General features: G+C 42.5%; 1 protein-coding gene across 18 annotated transcripts in view; it reads right to left on the bottom strand.

Annotated features, from left to right (window-relative positions):
* Window positions 1-658: 658 nt before the first annotated feature.
* LCOR (ligand dependent nuclear receptor corepressor) overlaps window positions 659-19,525 on the bottom strand; it is a 148,754-nt gene continuing 129,887 nt past the window's right edge. For all 18 annotated transcript variants that reach the window (XM_077878151.1, XM_077878153.1, XM_077878157.1 and 15 more), the window contains one exon: window positions 659-15,415. In XM_077878151.1, the coding sequence (XP_077734277.1) occupies window positions 11,086-15,415 (4,330 nt within the window). In that variant the 3' untranslated portion in view covers window positions 659-11,085. The remainder of the gene's footprint in view (window positions 15,416-19,525) is intronic.

The following is a 19,525-nucleotide window of genomic DNA, read 5'->3' on the forward strand; positions in this document are numbered from 1 at the left end:
TATGGGTGGAAAAGAAATTTAACAATGGAAAGTCCTAATCTGGAACAAGATGATTCTCCAAATATAAATTAAGAGAGGCAGCCCAACTGTCAGCTGCAGGGTTATTTTTACTAGCTATAGTTCTGCATGTTGATGGCTGCTGTCATAGAACTTATTAATGAAATCACTGGCCCACTGGACGCTTACAGAGACCCTCTGCAGCAGAAGTGAAAGAATACAGTGAAACAGGCCACGAGGCTAGGAAATAAAAGATTTTCCTGTCAACATTCTGCTGTGCCCCAATATGGGCTCTGGAGAGCTGGAGCAGCCTTCCCTGGTGGCTCTGCATACCACTCCCAGAATTCAACAGTGGCTTACCTGATTCAGTTGCTCTCTGCCTCTCAAGATGAAGCACTGGCACCTTTCCAACTCCAGGGTAGAAATCCCCAAGGATTCATCCACAGTGTTTTCTTTTCCCTGAAGTTACGCATACCCCACAAAATGGCCACAGATCTATCAAACAAAGTTCCTCTGAGTCCCAACTCTGTGGCTGAGGCAGAAGGATTAAGAAGTATTGCTTTTTGGTTCCTTCTGGCAACTTCTCAACTTTGCCATGGGCTACAAGTGGAATACTGGGCTTCCATGCATTGTTCCCTCACCAGTAACTACACAAACACACTTTAATATCAAAGAAGTTTAATACGCTGCAATAAAATAAGCGCCTAGAAAAAGCTCATGTAATAGATGTCAATGTTAGAGAAATCCCTCCCACACATCCTCTAGCTCCATACCCCAATCCCTCAAAACCAAACAAGAAAATCTGAAACAACAAAAGAAATCCTTCCAAGCTTGGATTTCAGTGAGGGCCCCTTTACCAATAACAAGAACACAGTTTCCTACATGGCCTAATAGGAAAGTAAAACACAGAAGCACAAAAAGTCCACAGATTTCAATATTTAAGAGACTCGGTACATATTCAAAGTTAAAATAACTCCAACTTTTATAGCTATACATATTGTTTTAAAGCAACTTAATATATTTTTAAATTTCATATATACACTCTCAAAGGTTCTTCAGGTGAGGTATGTAAACATTGTCTAATGAAAATTTTTCAATGTTTCAAACCAACAAATTCACAGCATACATTGAATTTTTCATCCATTAAAGACACAGTATTTTCCTACACTCACTAACATAATGGAAATCCAGGCCCAAGAGATACACGCCAATCATCCAGATTACCATTTGCAGAATTTATCAATTCACTGCTTTTGGAAAGACCACCTTCGCACAGGTTGGGAGCACACACTTGGTACTGGGAAGGGGCTAGGCCCTCTGGAGACTCTCTCCTTGGGCATCTGGATCACTGGCTAAGACTCACAAGACAGCAAAAAGGAGCACATCTGAACAACTACAAGATTGACCTCGGCAATGACAACACTGGGAGGAACCAGAAAGACCTTAAAGGAACGGTAGAGATTCATCTTAGAGCTCCCTGGATCCACAGCCGGATCAGCAGCCCCTGCCCTAATCTCATTCTGAAGGGTTGTGGCCTAAAAAAGAATAAAAACCCAACACGGCACCTGAGCTTCAGTTAAATTGCATGGGCCTCCTATGCCCCCCTGGCCCCTGAAAGGCATTAACTCTAGCCTAAAGTAGGACCCTGGGCTGTGCTTTTCATACAGGTTGGGGTTGAATTTCTTAGTATCATAATGCATATGGGGAAATAATGCCATGAGTTCACAAAGACAACCAAGGCCTGCACATAGGCACTGGCCAGTGACCTTGGAGGAGCTCAATTTTGAAAACTACTTGTTCCCTGAGGGTAAACAGCAGGCTTCTATTGAGATTAAGTGAGGCTAATAAGGGGATTATTTATTACAAGGTAATAACACTTGGGGAGCCTCAGGCCAGAGTTCTATTTTACTCCCACATAATCTACAACGCCCCCTCCCCGCCCTCCCACCACCACAAGTAGTCACCTTCCCAATGACACAATATAGGTCAGTACTTCTCCCCTTGCTGGCTTTCAGGCTCAGCAATGGAAAGCTTTATCCTAATGCACCCACTTCAATCTAAAAAAACACTAGTGAAAAATTCCAAACACCATCATAAATACAAAAGAGAAGACAAATTCCAAAAGCTAAAAAACTACATTATTCTATTCATGGTTATTTGGGTGTGGGGTATTTTTCATAAAGTTTAGGATGGTCACAGGAGAGGCTGCTCAACAGCTTAGAAAGCTGTGGAACTGGACACGCTAGGAGCCGCGGAAGAGGGACTGCCTGCCTTGCTTGGATCTAAACGTTTTGACCCCAGACATTTCAAACTCAGGCACAGAGGAAGATCACAGGACATGGACTTAGCTTTCAAAGGCAGAGTAGACAGACTCAAAGGACTTTTAGCAATTTAAATTTCTAATAGAAAAAATTCTTAGGTTTACAGCCAAATGAGCTTTGCCTCAACTAGATTCTGGAAGCCTTACAGATTCATGGAAAAAAAATAATCATTTTTCAATCTCCATGCCCAATTTTTGATGTGTCTGGTGCTGGCAGATTTCTCATCCATTGCTAGAGTTGTATGACATAAAGAAGCGTGCAGACAAACAGAAGCAAAAATTCAAGTACAGCAACCTCTCCAGCAAAGGCAAGAGGTCTTAGCAAGAGCTGTTCTACCCCCACCCTATCCTCTGAGACAAGGGCTAACGCAGAGCCCAGAATAAATGTTATTTCCTAGGATCTTATTGCTTATGGGCAACACATCAGAAAGAACACCTGGAAATCTGCTCTGCAGATCTGGAACTGACCAGTTTATCATATATTATATATATTCATAATATATAATATATATAATATATAACATAACCAGATGAGAAGAGGGGGCAGTTAAAGCTTGGATTGATGTAGCATTACAGATCAAATGCCCCAAACAGCTCTCAACCTAGTTTCTGTTCTTTCTCCATGTGTGAACTGTGTTATGAAAGTAAGTCCACTGCTCAAAATATATCCTTCTACAATACTACAATGCAGACCAACACCACTCAGAACATGAATCTGTATACAGCACACATAATAAATATTCTTAAAAAACTATTTACAACATTACTTCTTGTGAACATTAGATGAGAGCAAAATCTATTTCCTCCTGCAAAGGTTAAAAAAGTGTTGACTGTCTAATTCAGTGCTAAATTCCCTGGCACCCAGTTACCCATTCACATTTCATCTTAAAATCAAATTTGCTTACAAATAGTATCTTAGAAAAAACATTCTCCAGCATTACTGTTCAAGTTTCCTCCTCATTTGTTAGAAAAGACAAAGGGAGGCCATAAGAAAATATGCAAATTATGGTTTAGATGGAGGACAAAACCCCCTGTGTGTCCAGTCCCAAGCCCTCTGCAGCCCTGGAGCCGCAGTTCTCAGGCCAGCCAGCTGGGCGGAATGAGAAACATGACTCAGAGGTGCCCGGGAATGTGGCACAGGGGAGATGATCGTGATCATAGAGCCATCAGTTCCATCACATCAAGGGGTGCTCTGAACTGCAGACCAAGACTCCTGAGAAGTAAAGCTGCACACATCTTAGAACAGATGGTCTCATTCTGTAACCATGGGTTACAGGTGGGACTGGCCCACATCTGCACAGATGCTTGCTGAGACAGGGAAAAGGGGGAGGATGAGGAGGAAAGGGGAGAAGAAGAGAGAGCTGAGGCGCTCGTGAGTATTGTCAAGGTGCAGAAGGAAACACGCTTCTCTCTCCCATGGTTAATGACTGTGAACGGGTGTGTGTCTTTCATAAACATGAGAAAGACTAAAATATATCTTAATGCTTACTTTAGGCAACCAGTGGTTTCTCCATATCCCACAGGTTTGGGTTTGGATTTCCTTGGGGTTACAACTAAGGCTCATATCCCTGCACAGGTTGTTGGATAGCTGGAACGTATTAACTGTGTATGCAAAAGTGGGCTGCTTGAAGCAAGCCCTGATGCCATGCCTGGCACAGCCATACCCGTTATGGGAGACCCCTTTGTTTTGTGATGGGATGACAGTGGGGGAAGCACTCAGGTTCCCAAACCACATTGCATATGCCCAAACAGAGTGAGGGTTTCAAGGCTGCGTCCTCTGCTTTCACTATGTTGTTTGGGGGAGGGGGTACAATGGATGAGTATGGTAATTGAGGAGAATGGATGGCTAGAAAGAACACTTTATTGGAAAGCCCTTTTGACAGTTTTTTTGTTGTTAAAATAAATACTTTGTATAGAAGCATTTGAACAGGAAAATATCACTATTTACACAGTGAAATAAATCCCACAGTGGTGTGTATAACTATGTATTATACAATGTATTTGAAACCACAGTCAACAACACAGTCTCCTAGAACACTGTGAAATGAATACCCTTAAACTACAGTGGCTCTAAAACGAATCCCTATCTGTGGTATAAATACATAAAATTATGCAGATCTTGTTTATATAGCATCTTTCTCACAAACTACCTCTCAAATACTACAGCTTCAGCTGCAAGACAGCATGAGGTGCAGATTACAGAAAACAAGTGGGTTGAAAAAGTTGATAAACTGAAGAGCATTTGGACCCAATGGCTACATTCCAGAAGGAAAGTTAAAGTTATGGAGAGAAAGAGGTTTCTAGTAGGACACAGCTATGGCCAGTGACATGCTTGGGAGATGGGAGACTGTCCCAGAGAAGATACCTAAAGGGGGCTGGGTGGCCTAAGCAGAAGAGGGAAGAGGTGAGGTGTCAAGAATGGCTCTTCAGACTGAGGTGAGCCAGGCCAGAGAGCTCTGAGCTTCTTCAGTCTACAGCTGCTGGTGTGCCACCAAGGTGCCATCAACATGCTGGTGTTTTTAAGAGAGCTGAGAATGGCCAGGCTGGATTCAGGGTTCAAACAGGTACAGGCCAGCCATTTATGCTCACAAGTAGTGACCAAAACTTGAGGAGTGAGCCTTCAAATATACCATACACGAAAAAGAAAAGAGGGCTCTAGGGGGTAAAACGAGCCTGCCTGTGCTGACAAGGAGAGGCACTATCTAGGCTTTAGGTCTATTACTAAATCTGTTTGCCACAGAGGAAGACTTAAAAGGCTTTGCAATTCTAATTTTAACTACTTATCCTAGTAGATAAGATCAACAAAAAGGGATACTTTTTCTTTAGTTCATAAGCATACTCAGAAATAATGTGCAACAGCAGCCTGTGTGCCAAGATGAACAGGCAAGACACCCTCAAATCTAAAAGGATAGAAAATGGTGCAAGGTTGGATTATGTGAACAATATTTGTGCCTAACTGTCCACATAACTGATCTTGAATGACATACTGAAAGGGTCGGTAAACCTTTTTTACAAATAGCCAGGTTGTGGATATTTTATATTTTAGGCTGTGATCAGCTACATATGGTCTCTGTTACTTTCATTTAAAAAATATATAACCCTTTAAAAAAAGGTAAAATGCATTCCTCTAACCTCTGGCATATTATAAAACCATAAACACCTGTTTTTTGTTGCTGTTGTTGCTGTCTTATGGGCAATATGTACTTTCATGTTCCTTGCCTACTGCTAAGCACCTTGTGTTAAGTGGACTGGTCTCAGGCAGGGGAGAAAGCCTCTGTGTATCACTGTGCTCTCCAGGTGGGTGGAACTACACAAGTGCTCCTCTAAACAATGAAGCAAAGGAGGTCTCCTGAGCACTGAGCGTATACCACCAGCACTCTGGGAAAAGAAGATCAGACAGACAGGAGGTAATGGAAGTAACTGAGTGAGCAGTTCCCAGAGCAAAAGCATGAGCAAGCAAACCCTCTGCAGAAGTGCCCCAGGTGGTGCTCTGGAACCCCAAGCACAACATAGCAAAGCCCTAAGTCAGAAGCAGCATCAGAGAGCTCTGGGTTTCTGCCTGAGTATGACTTAATATCTTTAAAGGAAAGAGATCAGACCTTCAAGTCTTCCAATCCATCCACTGTAGAACAAGCAGTCTGTTTTGACATTTCAAGGGATGGACTATATTGAAGGTTGCCTCAAAAGGCTTTCCACAATTCTGCTTGTTTTAAATACAATAATCTTTTTATTTTAATTTTTTTCCCTGCAAAAGAATTTGGGAGCAAGCCTGGGGAAGAATACTTCTGCTGGGCTATGAGGACTGCCTTGTCAATGTGATATACAGAGACATGATTTCATACTTGTAGAAAGAGTTTCCAGTACTTCAGTAGGTATCAAGCCATAAGAGGACAAAAACTAACAGCTGAGAAGTCAAAATGATAATTAATCTGTTTCAAAAGAACTGAAACTATCACTGTTCTGGGGCCACTGAAATAAATTTTTTCACTGATATGACACAGTATAGAAGCTTGTATTTGAGTTGTGGGGGTGAGGAAAGACCAACAGCTTGAAGGTTGACTGGATTTGATCCAAAGGTACAATCTACAACTTCTCAGTCACACTCAGGTTCTGATATGCTCCAATTTCCTATTCTTTTCTAAAAGCATGTTCAAAGCAAGCCCTTATTTTTTATTTGTTGGCTTGCTTTTAATAAAGTTATTTTGAAAGGAGAGTATGTGACTGAAAAAATATCAGTGCTGATACATTTTTATTTTCCTAGAAGCTGCCCAAAAACATTACATAATATTTCCTTTGGGTTAGTGACTAGACTCTGTTTCCCTTCTGTGAAAAGGCTTTTTCCGTATCTAAACATGTGGCTCAGAAAACTGAACCTCTAACTAAAGTATTCTCAGCTAATTTTGAAAAAACAAAACAAACAAACAAACAAACAAAAAAACAAAAACAAAAACCAAATCTTGGCTTGCTTCAGTAACACACAAGATGTGAAGCCAGAGTCAGGTCTAAGATAAGGACTGAGTGAATTGAGAGGCCCAGGCCATCCTGAGAAATCTGAAGCTGTATTTGGCTGTGGGGTCTAACTCCTCAGGCTAAAGACAGCCCCACTGTGGCCACAGTGATGGGAGGCTCCAAGAAGGAAGACGTGAGGCTACGGTAGCTCAGGTGTCTCTTCCATAGCAAGGAGAAATAAAGAAATGTAAAAGAAGAACAAAACTGAGGAAAGATAAGGAGGAAAAAGAAGAAGAGGACAAGGGAGGGAAGTCAAAATTTGTTCCTGAAAAAGAATTATTTTCTTAAGCAAGGAGGGTCAACAAACTTTTTCTGAAAAGTCCAGTCAGTAAATCTTTCAGGCTTTGTAGGCCATATGGTCTCTGTCGTAGATACTCCACCCTGTTTGAAAGCAGCCATGGAAAATACATAAACAAATGGGCATGGCTATGTTCCAATAAACTTTTATTTACAAAAGAGTGACCAGCCCATAGTCTGCAAACCCTTGATAGGGTGTCTGTTAAAAAGATAGCTTGTGTGGGTTGATAGGAAACCAACAGGAACGAGTGTGGCTCCTAAGCCCAGCACCTTGGGAAATTCCAATACAGTCTCAGGTGCAGTGACAAACCAACCACCAGATGTGCTATTGGTGACACCTGCATCGTGTTGTATGCTGTCCTTTCCTAATTAGCTCTTAGGTCCTTCAATCAGCAGGCTGCTGTCCTTAGAGGAAAGCAACAGCTTTAGCCCTCACCATAGAATCCACCACAAGACAGGAAAGAAACCAAACTTCAGTTCAAAGCAACTGTCTTGAAGTGATGTGTTTCACTGATGTCCTATCTGAATGGTGAGTAATGCACAGAGGAGCCCGTCAGGAGTAACACGCCTGTAAAGGGATGGTGAACTGTACCTCTCCAATCCATACTACTACAAGAACAAAACCCACAGCCTAAGAGTATTGTTTTTTAGATAAGGCTTGTGTAGAAATCTTTCATGAAATACAGATACAACAGAATTGGCCTACCTAAGGGATCCAAGAGACTGGCAACTGCAGATTAACAGACACCAATGACATGCTATGCAGGAAGCTTTAAGAGCAGAATAAAGCCTTCCTGCTGTGCTACAGATTGCTAAGGGTCTGAGGGAGTGCTATGGGTGAGGCTCTGGGTCCTGACCAGGAAGCAGTCTCCATGTCATCCTCCCAAACCCAGGGAGCCTCAGGGGCTAGAAAATGGAAGCCAGAAGCTGGGTCTCCTAAAGAGGGTCCAGCTCTGCAGAGCTATGGTAGAGCTTCGGTGATTGCTTCCCAGGCATCCTGCAGCTCTCCCAGAAGCTCGGAGGTAATACCAGTGTTCTCTGGTCAGCAACTTCAGCTCCAATGCTGGGACAGTCACTGCACTGAGGATGGGCCCAGGAGCATAATTTTTTTTTTTTATTTGGAATCTGGAATGTCGGACAGACTGCCTTTGCATATGGTGGCCAGCCATACTGTGAAGATGGCTATAAAAAGGAGGTCTTTGCAAGACAGGGAAAACAAGGGGAAACAAGTCAGTTGCGAGTCTGGCGTGGAGGCGTCTAGGAGACCGGTTTGCCAGCACTGGCTCTAAGTGTAAAAGGGCATTCCAGAGCTAGCCCTCAAGTTCATATTTTTTTCTTCCTTCTATTAGCAAAATTAACTGAATCAGCAAAAATGAGATTTAACAAGTATAAAAATACTTCTAAACTTGTAAGTGTTCTAATTATGTAGAATCCCAGTCTATGGGAGTGTTGTTACTACAATAAAATGTAAGTTGATTTTAAAGATGTATAAAAAAAAATGCATACACATTGCTACCTTTTCTTAAATACTGCCTAAAATGGGAGAAAGGCTATAATCTTGAAGTAAGCTCTTTAAAATGAAAAAGAACTTAGAAAATTAACGGGATGAGTTATAGACCTGGAACTGGATGGGCTCCACCTGTTCACTGCCTCACACCTCTCCCTGACCTAATCCAAGCACCACTACAAGGTAGTCTACATGCAGCTAAGGGGAGTGCCTGCAACATATGTGCAGGAGTCAGCACACGTGACATCGGCAAACCTCTGCTGTTGAAGTCACCACAAAAACAGTATCCAGTGACGACTCTATGAAAATATTTTTTTTTTTTTAAACTTCAAAACCACTTTTCAGAGATTAACTGAACCTACTCAAAACATACTAATGCTTCTGTGCAACTTAATGCTGAGAAAGGGGGCTGCCCAGCATACACACTCAGCAGTCTCATTAATATAGGTAGCTCCTGAACGGCCAAAGTCAAAGATATTCAAACAAAAAAAAAGAGACTCATGGGATAGAGGAGACATTGCGGGGGGCGGGGGGGGGGGAGTCAAGGCTTCATTGAAGACAGCTTCACTGTCTATGAAATTCAACACTTCTCCATTTCCCATGAATCAAATGTTTCTCTCCAGTCCTATCCAGTCAGCAGAAGTTCTCATTATATATAGCAAACCTTTAACAAAATGGGAAGAAGGCCTGTTTTTATCATGACTTGATCAAACTATGCATGAAAAAAGTTCATCTGGGTTTACCTAAACAGATCTGAACAATCTAAATGGAAAATTTTTAATAAAAGGACAGAGTAGCACCTGTCCATACAAGCCTACTTCTGTGACAGAGCACATTAGAGAAGTTGGTTGAAGCATTAACAACCAAGCCTTTTGTGTAGAGTGGCCCAGTGGAAATATTGAGTACACACTATGTTATAATGGAGCAATGTTATAGGCACCAAGGTAAAACCAATGCAACCACCTCAGGTGTCACTCAGGAAAGGCAAACATTAGTTACAAACACTGCAGCTCTCACTTTTGAGCCATGAAACAGAACCTGACATGACAGAGGCAGGAGTGCTACTACAAGCATTAACTATCAGTATGGTGCTAATCAATCAGAATGCTAATACCCACTTTAAGCATGTACATTCACATTGGGATATGCCAACAGAACATGAGCTCCAGGTGAGAGGATGGGTGTGGGCCCACAAGGAGACGCTGGAGCTGTTTCCTCCACCGCAAGGCTGCTCTGACCTTAATATAACTGTGCTGTTTAGACCTTTCTGAGCCTGGTGCCCAACTGGTTTTGGGGATACTCATAGAGACCCTGGGCCACATTTAAACCATCTGACCTGTGCTAATTACCCAGCTCACTGCATGGGGAAGAAAGAATTTTACTGTAGAACTGGGGCTGGGAGACATCTGTGGCTAATAACCACAGGCAAATGCACCCAAATGCACATGTACACACAAACTCTTAAACTTTTCTATTACTGGAAATAACGGCTTTCTTTGAATATGGAAGTTTTCAGGGTAAGAAAGAATATTAGAACAGCCACTCTCATCCTAAATGTCAAGTTACAGTCACAAGATGAAAAAAAAAAATCCTGTATTTTTTTCCCTCTAAAGTCAGGTGAAAACCTCGTTAGAATGCTAGCAAGGCCAAAAATGAAAAGGATGGTAAGAGTCAGTAATGCAAATCACCTGAGGGGGTGTAAATAATTTTTAGAGATCATAACCCAATATTAACATCTTGTGACACATCTTTTGTCCCATGGGCATGTAATTTAGAATACATTTTCTAAATGACAAAGGATCAAAAGTGAGAGGAGTGACCAATAATGAATATGATTTTTTAAAAAGGGTAACAGAAATATTCATCTTTCATAATAATCATAAATTCCCTCTGCATTCTCCACATACCATAAAAATGATTTGGTTTAGCTTTCGAATATCTTTTAAACAAACAAACAAGATAGAGAGGGAAGTTCACTGCTAGGGTTTGCAAAGATGAGCATCTGTTCATGTACAGACACTGCAGGGTGGCTGCTGAAAAGCTACTTTTATGTGCATGATGGTGGTCTTCTCGGCTACAGTACAAGTGCTTGTGCATCAAGTATAAAATACAAGCCTTTAATCACATAGATCAGCTTTTTAGCTTTTGTAAAATTTAAAAACAAAAAGGATAAATAAGGCACTGTACTTTTAAAAACTAAAACTGCTTGGTTCCAAGTTTAAAACCCAAGGAACAACCAGAATATAATATATAACTTCCCTTACTCAGCCTCAGAGAAAGACTCTGCAAGTTCCCTTCTCCATCTGAGGTGCATTTTCTGACATCTTCAATTGTGGTGTTCTTCATTAACTGCAGATTTGAAAGGCTGGATAAGCTTATAAAAGCAGATTTAATTAATGCAAAATGAAGGGTTACTTCTGTAGGACAGTTTAACTCGTGGCTGCCAGCCTTGTGATCACTTTGCATCTAGCCGTCTCCGTTTGCCATGAGAAGAGTCCAGCTTTGCCTTCAGCTTTCGCTTTCTCTGGGCTGCACTGCTCTCAGGGGTTTTTGTCAAGGGTCTGGCCCGAGTCTTTCCACTGCTCTGCCTCCTGTTGGTGGCTTTTTGTGGCCTGGAAGAGGATTCACCTACCCCCTTTTGCTTTGCAGGTTTTGTCCCTGTCTCCGAGGCAGTGGGCTGGGTGGGTCTTTTGCTTGTATTCTCTTTTTCCCTCCTGGAGGGAGGGCAGTTCTTCCCAGGAGACTTTTTAGGGATCTTCACTTTATTCTCTTTCAAGGATGTCTTTTTGGGCAGTTGGCTGACTCTGTCCCTTGCAGCTGGCTTCTTGGCTGCAGGGGTTTTGGTGGATCCATCAGGATGCTTTTCTTTGCTGGCTTTCACCACAGGCCCCTTGTCCTTCCTGTCCTGAGTGCTGCTCTCTGTCCTCTTGCGTTTATTCTGCACTTCTGCTTTGGGTAAGATTTCTGACACATGCTTCCCTTTCTTTCCCTTCATTCCATCAGTACTCTTGGGCTTAATGGGAAACCCATCTGCATCCACTTGCAGGGCAAGCTTGGGGGACATCAAAGGATTGATGCATACACTCTTACAGCTCTGTTTACTTTCCACAGGCTGTCCAAATGGGCTTTCCATTTTCTCGTTTTTGATTAAGCATTGCTGGGCTCTGAGCTTTCCTCGAATATTGGAATATTTTCTGAGGATCCGGGTACTTGCTGGAGTAGGCGAGTTTGTAGGAGGATGGCTATTTCGACCTTCCTTGACTTCCTCTATGCTGTCTTCAGAATTGAGGCTGAGGCTGACATCACTGCCATCCTCTGGCTCCACTTGATCAGGATTTTCTCGAAATTTAGCCCAGAGCTTCTGTGTTTTCCAATTGTTCCTAGCAGGAGTAGCTCCAGGAAATTTCTTCAAGTGTTTTTTCAAGCGCTCAGCCTGTAGTGAACTGGGGTACAGGCTGGAAGGAGAGTACTTCTGAAGAGAATGCTTGACAGGGGGGATGTCTCCTGGAAGACGAGTATTGAGCTTCTTCACGATCACCAGAGACCGGGTTTCAGTTGTTTCTAAGAACCATTTGCAAACATTAGATAACTTAAAGTGTGTCATAAACAGCATCTGAACAGGAGAAAACTTTTGAACCTCCAACGAACCCCTACATTTCCGTGACCTTTTCTTGCTTTTCCAAATCTCCTTCAGTTTATCTGACTTGTTCCTTGATCTTGGTGTTGGCTGTGCTTCTTTTTCCAACTGAATCCAGCCTTTCTGAACTCTCATGTACTGGGCATTGAAGTTGGCAATAAGCTCTTGGTTCTCCTCCTCTGCACACCATTCCACAAACTTTGGCTGGTCATCTACCACCGTGTCCACATCGTCATCATCTAAGGGATCTCCACTCTCTGAAGCTTCATTTTCCTTTGGCATTGGGTTTCCTTGTGCTGCTTCCTTTTCTGAAGTCACTTTTGCAGTATCCAAGGAGTCCAGAGAATGAGCATGTCTTAGGTTATAGGTCGAAGAGGTCAGTCTTGTAAGCCTTGGTACCCATTTGGGGGGCCCAGCAGTATCACCACTTCCACTGCTTGACAACCCAAGTGCACTGGATGGTGCGTCACTATTGTCATCTTTATCCTGGGTGTTTGCAGTGCCTACCTCATTCACAACCTCCTCCGTATCTTGTGCAGGAATTGGTTCTGGCTTCTCTTTTGATTGTTCTGGGAAGGTATAAGGAATACTTTCTGAGGGGTCATGAGCATTTTTCTCACCTAACTTAGACTGAACATAAATTTCCAGTCTCTCTCCAGGCAGGGGCTGGCCAACTGTGGATATAGGATCACTGCTAGGAAAAATATCTCCTTCTTCCCCCTTCACTTGTTTTGCTAGCATGTTCTTAAAAGTCTGCCTGGTGATGATCCCACCTCCTTCACCCTCCTGCTCAGCACCTTTCTCACAAGGATTTTCATTGACATCTGGGTTTTCAGTATCCTCCAGACCTTTTGTATGGAAACTGTCAGCCAGAAGGCTCTCAGGTGCCATCTCACCAGGGCACCCTTCTTTTTTAGAACGTTTCGTACCAGGATTTTTGGAAACCTTGATCTCAGGACAAGCAGAGGAAGAATCTGAACTTTGACTTCTTAGGCACCTATCGACAGAGGAGGGATCTGAAAGCTGACTCCTTAGGCACCTGTCAGAGGCTTCAGGAGTTTTTTTACCTTTTTTCTTCTTGTCCACATTCTCTTCAGGTGAGTCAATGTTTTGATCGCATACATCTTTTTCTGAAGAATGTTTTATGTCACTGCCCTGTCCCTCTAATTTTCCTGTACCACCTGCTGCCTCACTGTCCTCAATTTCACTGGGGTTTTCATTAGTAAAAGTGCTGCTTTCCTTCAAGAGTGGGTCAGTATCTAGCTCCTGAGTGTCTTTAGTTGTGGCCTCAGTACTGATGCTTTGGTTGTCTTCAGCTTTCCCCAGGCTCAGAGGAGGCTCTGGGCCCACTGGGGGACTTTCTGAGCATGGAGGATCTTCCTCTCTATTGGCTTCTTCAGGAGAAGAATGAGGCCTAGAAACAACATCTTCACTGCCTCCCTCAGAAATGTTCTCAGTAGAGGAAACCAGGTGACCATCTTGGATAAGAGTCCCCTCCTTGACATCCTTGATACCCAGCAGCTCGACTTGTTGTTGGTCTTGTTCAGGGGAAGCTATCCCACTTGCAGTGGGAATTGAGACCGTGGAGCTGCCTTCTGGCCTGTCCTCTTCAGGAAGGTGAGCAGGTAGAGCAGACACCAGGCTGGGGGCTGTCATTTCCTCTGACTTAGGAGAGCTGCTTGGACTTGGTTTATTTGTCATGGGGCAAACCTCAGGCTCTTGAGATTCCTTGTCAGAGGAAGCTTCTCCTTCTCCTTCCTTGAGGGAGGTTGTTTCTTTACTAGGTTCTTCCTGGTTGTCTTCTCTGGGATCCTGCATATCCACTACAGGTGCAGGCGCTGAAAGTGTAAGGGTCTGCTTGGGAGTGACCACTGTCTCTGGCTCCACTGTTGAACAGCCCGCTTTCTCTTGGGAGTGTAAATTTCTGGCCAGTGTGCGAACAGTTGGCAGCTCACAACAATCACCATTGAAAAAGTATCCTCGAGTACTCTTCCTGGCTGTTTTCCGTGAAGATAATATTGATCTTTGATTCTCAAAGTGGCATTCTGTTATTGGCTGACTGATATAAACGACATCACACTGGTTATCATAATCGTTTATCCTCAACCCTGATGCCCTTTTACTTTTCCGAGCTGTCTTAATGGAGGTTGATATCATCTTGGTTCGTGAATGTCCATTGGATGCTTTGTGTACAGCTGGCATTGGGCTGGGAGCTAACCAACCATCTTTGGAATGATCAAACTGACCCTTATCACTGGGATGTAAATGATAACTCACCTTATTTCTTCCTAGTGAGTGAAGATGGTTCTCTTGCTTTGGCCTCGAATCTTGTTCACTGGACTCTAACTCCTGGCGCATAGATGTTTTTGAGCTACAAAGTAAAGCATTCTCTTTGTCAGCAGTTCTAGGTGAATTCCCCATAAACCCTGAGTCCCAAGCCTCTTCTGATAAAGCTTTGAATGAATTTCTTTGAGAAACAATACAGCTGTTGCTCTCCTCACTATTCTCAGTGGCCACTTTCACTGCAATTAGACTTTCTACTAAAGCTGAGCTCTGCATATGGTCTTTCCCATCCTCACATATTTTCATATTCGTGTCTTGCTCCTGTCCAGTGGTTTGCCCCTCTAAGCTCTTAGAGTTGTGGTGGAAGCTTAATGAGGAAGAATTAGATGCAGTGAGGTATCCCAGAGTGGAACTATCCATTGAACTACCAGAATTAGGTTTAGTGGTTGGAAGTTCAGAGGAATCTTTCTGGATAACAGTCAAGGCATTCTCTCTTCCATCTACAGAGTTTGACTCAGGAGGAGGCTCCTTGAGGGCCTGTTCTGTCAAATGTAGAGGGCTGTGTGAGCCTGATGAGTCTACGAACAAATCTACAGAAGTAGGAGACTTCATATCGAGACACGCAGCATCCTTTTCCTTATGTTTTGTTCCTAGCTGGGCACAGCCAGCATTGCAAGTGGATGTATCCATTGCTCCAGAATCAGGTTGCAGGTCCTCAGTGTCTGGCTGGGATTCAGTGTACAGATCGTTCAGGACACGGATGAACTGCTTCTGGTGATGAGTGCACAGTTTGACCATAAACTTCTCCAGTGGGGACTTCGACTGATTGTTAGAATCTACTGCTATAGCCTCTGTTGAGTTCTCACTAGACAGACAAAGAGAAAGGAGAAATTAGTATGGTCATTTTCCAAAGAACATATTTTTACATTATGAAACTCACCAGATATTACTCATGCTATAAAGAGAATGAAGAGACACTCTCAAACTGCTTCTAAGCGCCCATATAAATTTGATTTAATAAATGAGGAGTATTTACCTAATTAAAATACAAGGCCAGCCCTGTTAGATTCTCAAATTTTAGTAACATCCTTCATACTTGTGATCATTCACAATAATTTTTATCTTATAGAGAAGAAATATCATTGAGAAGAATTTTTCAGAAAATAAAATTTTGGATACATTATTAACTCCAGTTAGTCAATATATGCTTTTGCTTTAGGCCTGAATATTCCTTTTTTCTTTCTTTTTTTTTTTTTTTTAAAGATTTTATTTATTTATTCATGAGAAACACACACACACAGAGAGGCAGAGACACAGGCAGAGGGAGAAGCAGGCTCCATGCAGGGAGCCCGATGTGGGACTCGACCCCAGGTCTCCAGCATCAGGCCCTGGGCTGAAGGCGGCACCAAACCACTGAGCCACCCAGGCTGCCCTAGGCCTGGATATTCCTGTTAAATAGCCATTGATTTATAAGTCCACAACACTCACAAAAATTCAGATACAGTATATTACAACTTTGGCTTAGAAATACTTAGAGAAATTACAGTTTTAACATGGTTTCTCAGCATGACTAATTGGCTGGACTTACAATTCTGCAAAGAGTAATGCAGGAATCCTTCTGCCCCCTCCCAGGGCAATAAGAAATAGAATTGGTAATTTCAGATACAATGAAAGATGAAATTACAAGAATTAGCAATTGCTGATTCCTAGGCTCTAAGCAAGGAAATTGGGGATCCCACTGCAAGCTGCAAGGTTCTGTCACTGCAAGGAGGCAACATGATATCTTCTCAGTCTAGGCCTGCCTGCTACATTTTCCTAGACCTTCAATAAGTATTTAACCGTAGTTCACAAGGAGTCATTCTACATTAGACAACCACTTCTGTAAGTTATCCAAGACACCTCTGAAATTTAACCTGCACAGTGTGAGGTGGCAGGCAAGGATGATACTAGATTCAAGATAAGCTAAAAGCAATTCCTACCCAGACAGCTGAGTGTTTTCAAGAGCTGCTGTGTTTCTGGATTTCACTAATAAACACAAGCAGTTGGAGTACTCCAATTTCCTAGAGTTGCTGTCTTTTTTATTTTATTTATTAATTTGAGGGAGAGCGAGAGGGAAAGAGAGAGAGAGAGAGGGAGGGAGGGAAACACACAAGCAGGGGGAACAGCAGAGGGAGAGGGAGCAGCAGACTCCCCACTGAGCAGGCAGCCAGACATGGGACTTAATCCCAGGACCTGGGATCATGACCTAAGCCAACGCAGATGCTTAACTGACTGAGCCACCCAGATGCTCCATCCAATTTTCTGGAGTTTTATAGAGCTTCACAATTTCTTTCTCTCTGGACTGTAATTCCTCAGGAGACTATTATCTGACCATGAAACTGGCAGAGCACTGAGGGCAGCTTAATGTATTGAACAGATATTATTTGATAGTATCTTCCAGCTGATTCTTCTTTCCTTCAATCTCTGACTTTATGTTCCAGCCATGAAGTGCCTTTCCAGGAAGGCTTCCCCTAGACGACCTACACTGGCCTCCTACCTTCCTTACCCTTCTTGTCACTATGTCTGTCGGCCGGTGCCATACCAACAGTGTTAGTATGTAATGAGATATAGTACTGTGAGACAGTAGTGAGTATTCTTCTACTTACTAGTTGTGTAACCTTGGCCAGAACACTTAACCATTGTCGGTCTTAACAGAGCATGTGCCCTCTCTTCCACTTAGGATTAGTGCAAAGGAAAATCTACGAAATTATCAGTTACCATTATTGTCAGCCAGTCACATTAAACATACTTCAATAAAAAATAACTCAGAGATGTGCACTAATGCTTTCTTATAACCTAAAGTGAATTTTCTATATAAAGTTTATACTTCAAGTACTGAATATTTAAAAATTTAAAAAAATTTTTTTTTTTATGATAGGCACGCAGTGAGAGAGAGAGAGAGGCAGAGACACAAGCAGAGGGAGAAGCAGGCTCCATGCACCGGGAGCCTGACGTGGGATTCGATCCCGGGTCTCCAGGATCGCGCCCTGGGCCAAAGGCAGGCGCCAAACCGCTGCGCCACCCAGGGATCCCTAAAATATTTTTGATAGAAGTCTTTTAAAAATTGATATCCTGCTCCAAATATGATTCAGGGTTGTTACCATGTTCACTAGTATTAAAGTTTAGCTGTTAGTATTATTTTTTGAGAGACAGAGAGAAAGCATGTGAGTGGGGTGGAGGAAGGGCAGAGGGAGGGAGAGAATCTTAAGCAGGCTCCACACCCAGTGTAGAACCCGATGCAGGGCTCAATCTCAAGACCCTGAGATCATGACCTGAGCCGAAATCAAGAGTTGGGTACTTAACCTACTGAGTCACCGAGGTGCCCCACAGGTGTAAGTTTTATTATACTGAACTAAAATAGATTTTTTTAAAAGATTGATTGATTGATTGATTTATGATAGAGAGAGAGAGAGAGAGAGAGAGAGAGAGAGAGAGGCAGAGACACAGGCAGAGGGAGAAGCAGGCTCCATGCAGGGAACGCGATGCGGGACTCAATCCCGGGTCCCCAGGATCACGTCCTGGGCTGAAGGCAGGCGTTAAAACGCTGAGCCACCCAGGCATCCCTGAACTAAAATAGATTGATAGCTTTGGGGGCTGCTAGATTAAGTACATTTGACTGCCTTAATACAAAATGTCATGCCGGCAGTCTGTTTGTTATTAAAATCTTTATTATTGGCTTCCAAATAACAGCTCTGTTTAGGAGCCCTACTTTGAGCATGAGACTGGTACTTTAAAAATAAACAGACTCTGAATGAAGGTTTCAGGAATATTTTATGAGTAAAGCACATGGATTTTCTAACAATTTCAACTCTTCAGTGGCCTTTATTTCTGGTTTTGGTTTTTGGATGTTTCTGATATTTCTGAAAGAGGTGACTATAAATAAGTGGGATATCACTGCCTTCTCAATGCATCAAAAATGTGCATTTTAGCAATACATGAAAAATGTAAAACAACTGATCAAAATTTATGAAAAAGATGAAGAAATATCATGGCATCTTACTGCAGAAAAAAAAATGAGATAAAGGGTTCTCCCAACTCAAGAAGCACAATCATCACCAAAGTGTGAAAATCTTCTGGACTGCTCCATGCCTATGGCTGTGCTCTGGAAGCAGGCTTTAAGTATTTGGGGTTAACAATATGCTTACAGGTTAATGAAATCAGGATGTGCACCCAATAAGATGGCAGAGTACTCTAAAAGAAACTGAGAAAGCACTTTTTCTTAAGTGATGTTCACACAGAATAAAAAACTGAGTAATAATTAATCCATTGGTGAGATTTAACCTCTTTTATGATGAGACATCTGCTGTTGTCCCATGTTTCAATAATTTAATAGTGCTTCAGTATTTTAATTAGCCTCAACTAATGTTAGGTTTTCCAAAGGGCCATGAAACCAACCCTGAAGCAATGGCTGTGACAATATGGCTTAGTTAGTTCCAAAAGACAGAATAACAACTAGAGGTAGGTAGCACTACAGCAAAGGGAAGTGGGGTGTTCACAACAAGGCATACATACTGCGGAAACATCAGTATCCACTGAACACTAACCTGGAATAGCAGTCTAGCATTTGGGTTCTGAAAACAGCATCAGAGAGGGACTCACAGGCTATACTAACCTGAAGAGGCATATATTTATAGCAGTTGTTTGGGCAAGTTCAAGAGATGGAAAGATTAAAGCTGCAAATGGCACCCTTGCTTGAAAGAAAGAGACATCAACAAAGGCTTATTTGTATGTGTCTTTTACTAGTAAAAAGGAAGAGGCAGAAAGTACCGGTGAACCACAGGTCACTGGAGCAAGAAGTGGGACGCTCTTTATCAGTTACATCCTGGGCCACTTCAGAACTATCCCCACCTGGAGTGACTGTATCTTTTATGAAATCCTAAACCATAAAGGTTTGTAAAGTACATTGGCAATCATAAGGAATCGTGTATATTTATCC

This window comes from Canis aureus, chromosome 29, assembly GCF_053574225.1.
Source record: "Canis aureus isolate CA01 chromosome 29, VMU_Caureus_v.1.0, whole genome shotgun sequence".
In the NCBI taxonomy this organism is placed as follows: domain Eukaryota; kingdom Metazoa; phylum Chordata; class Mammalia; order Carnivora; family Canidae; genus Canis; species Canis aureus.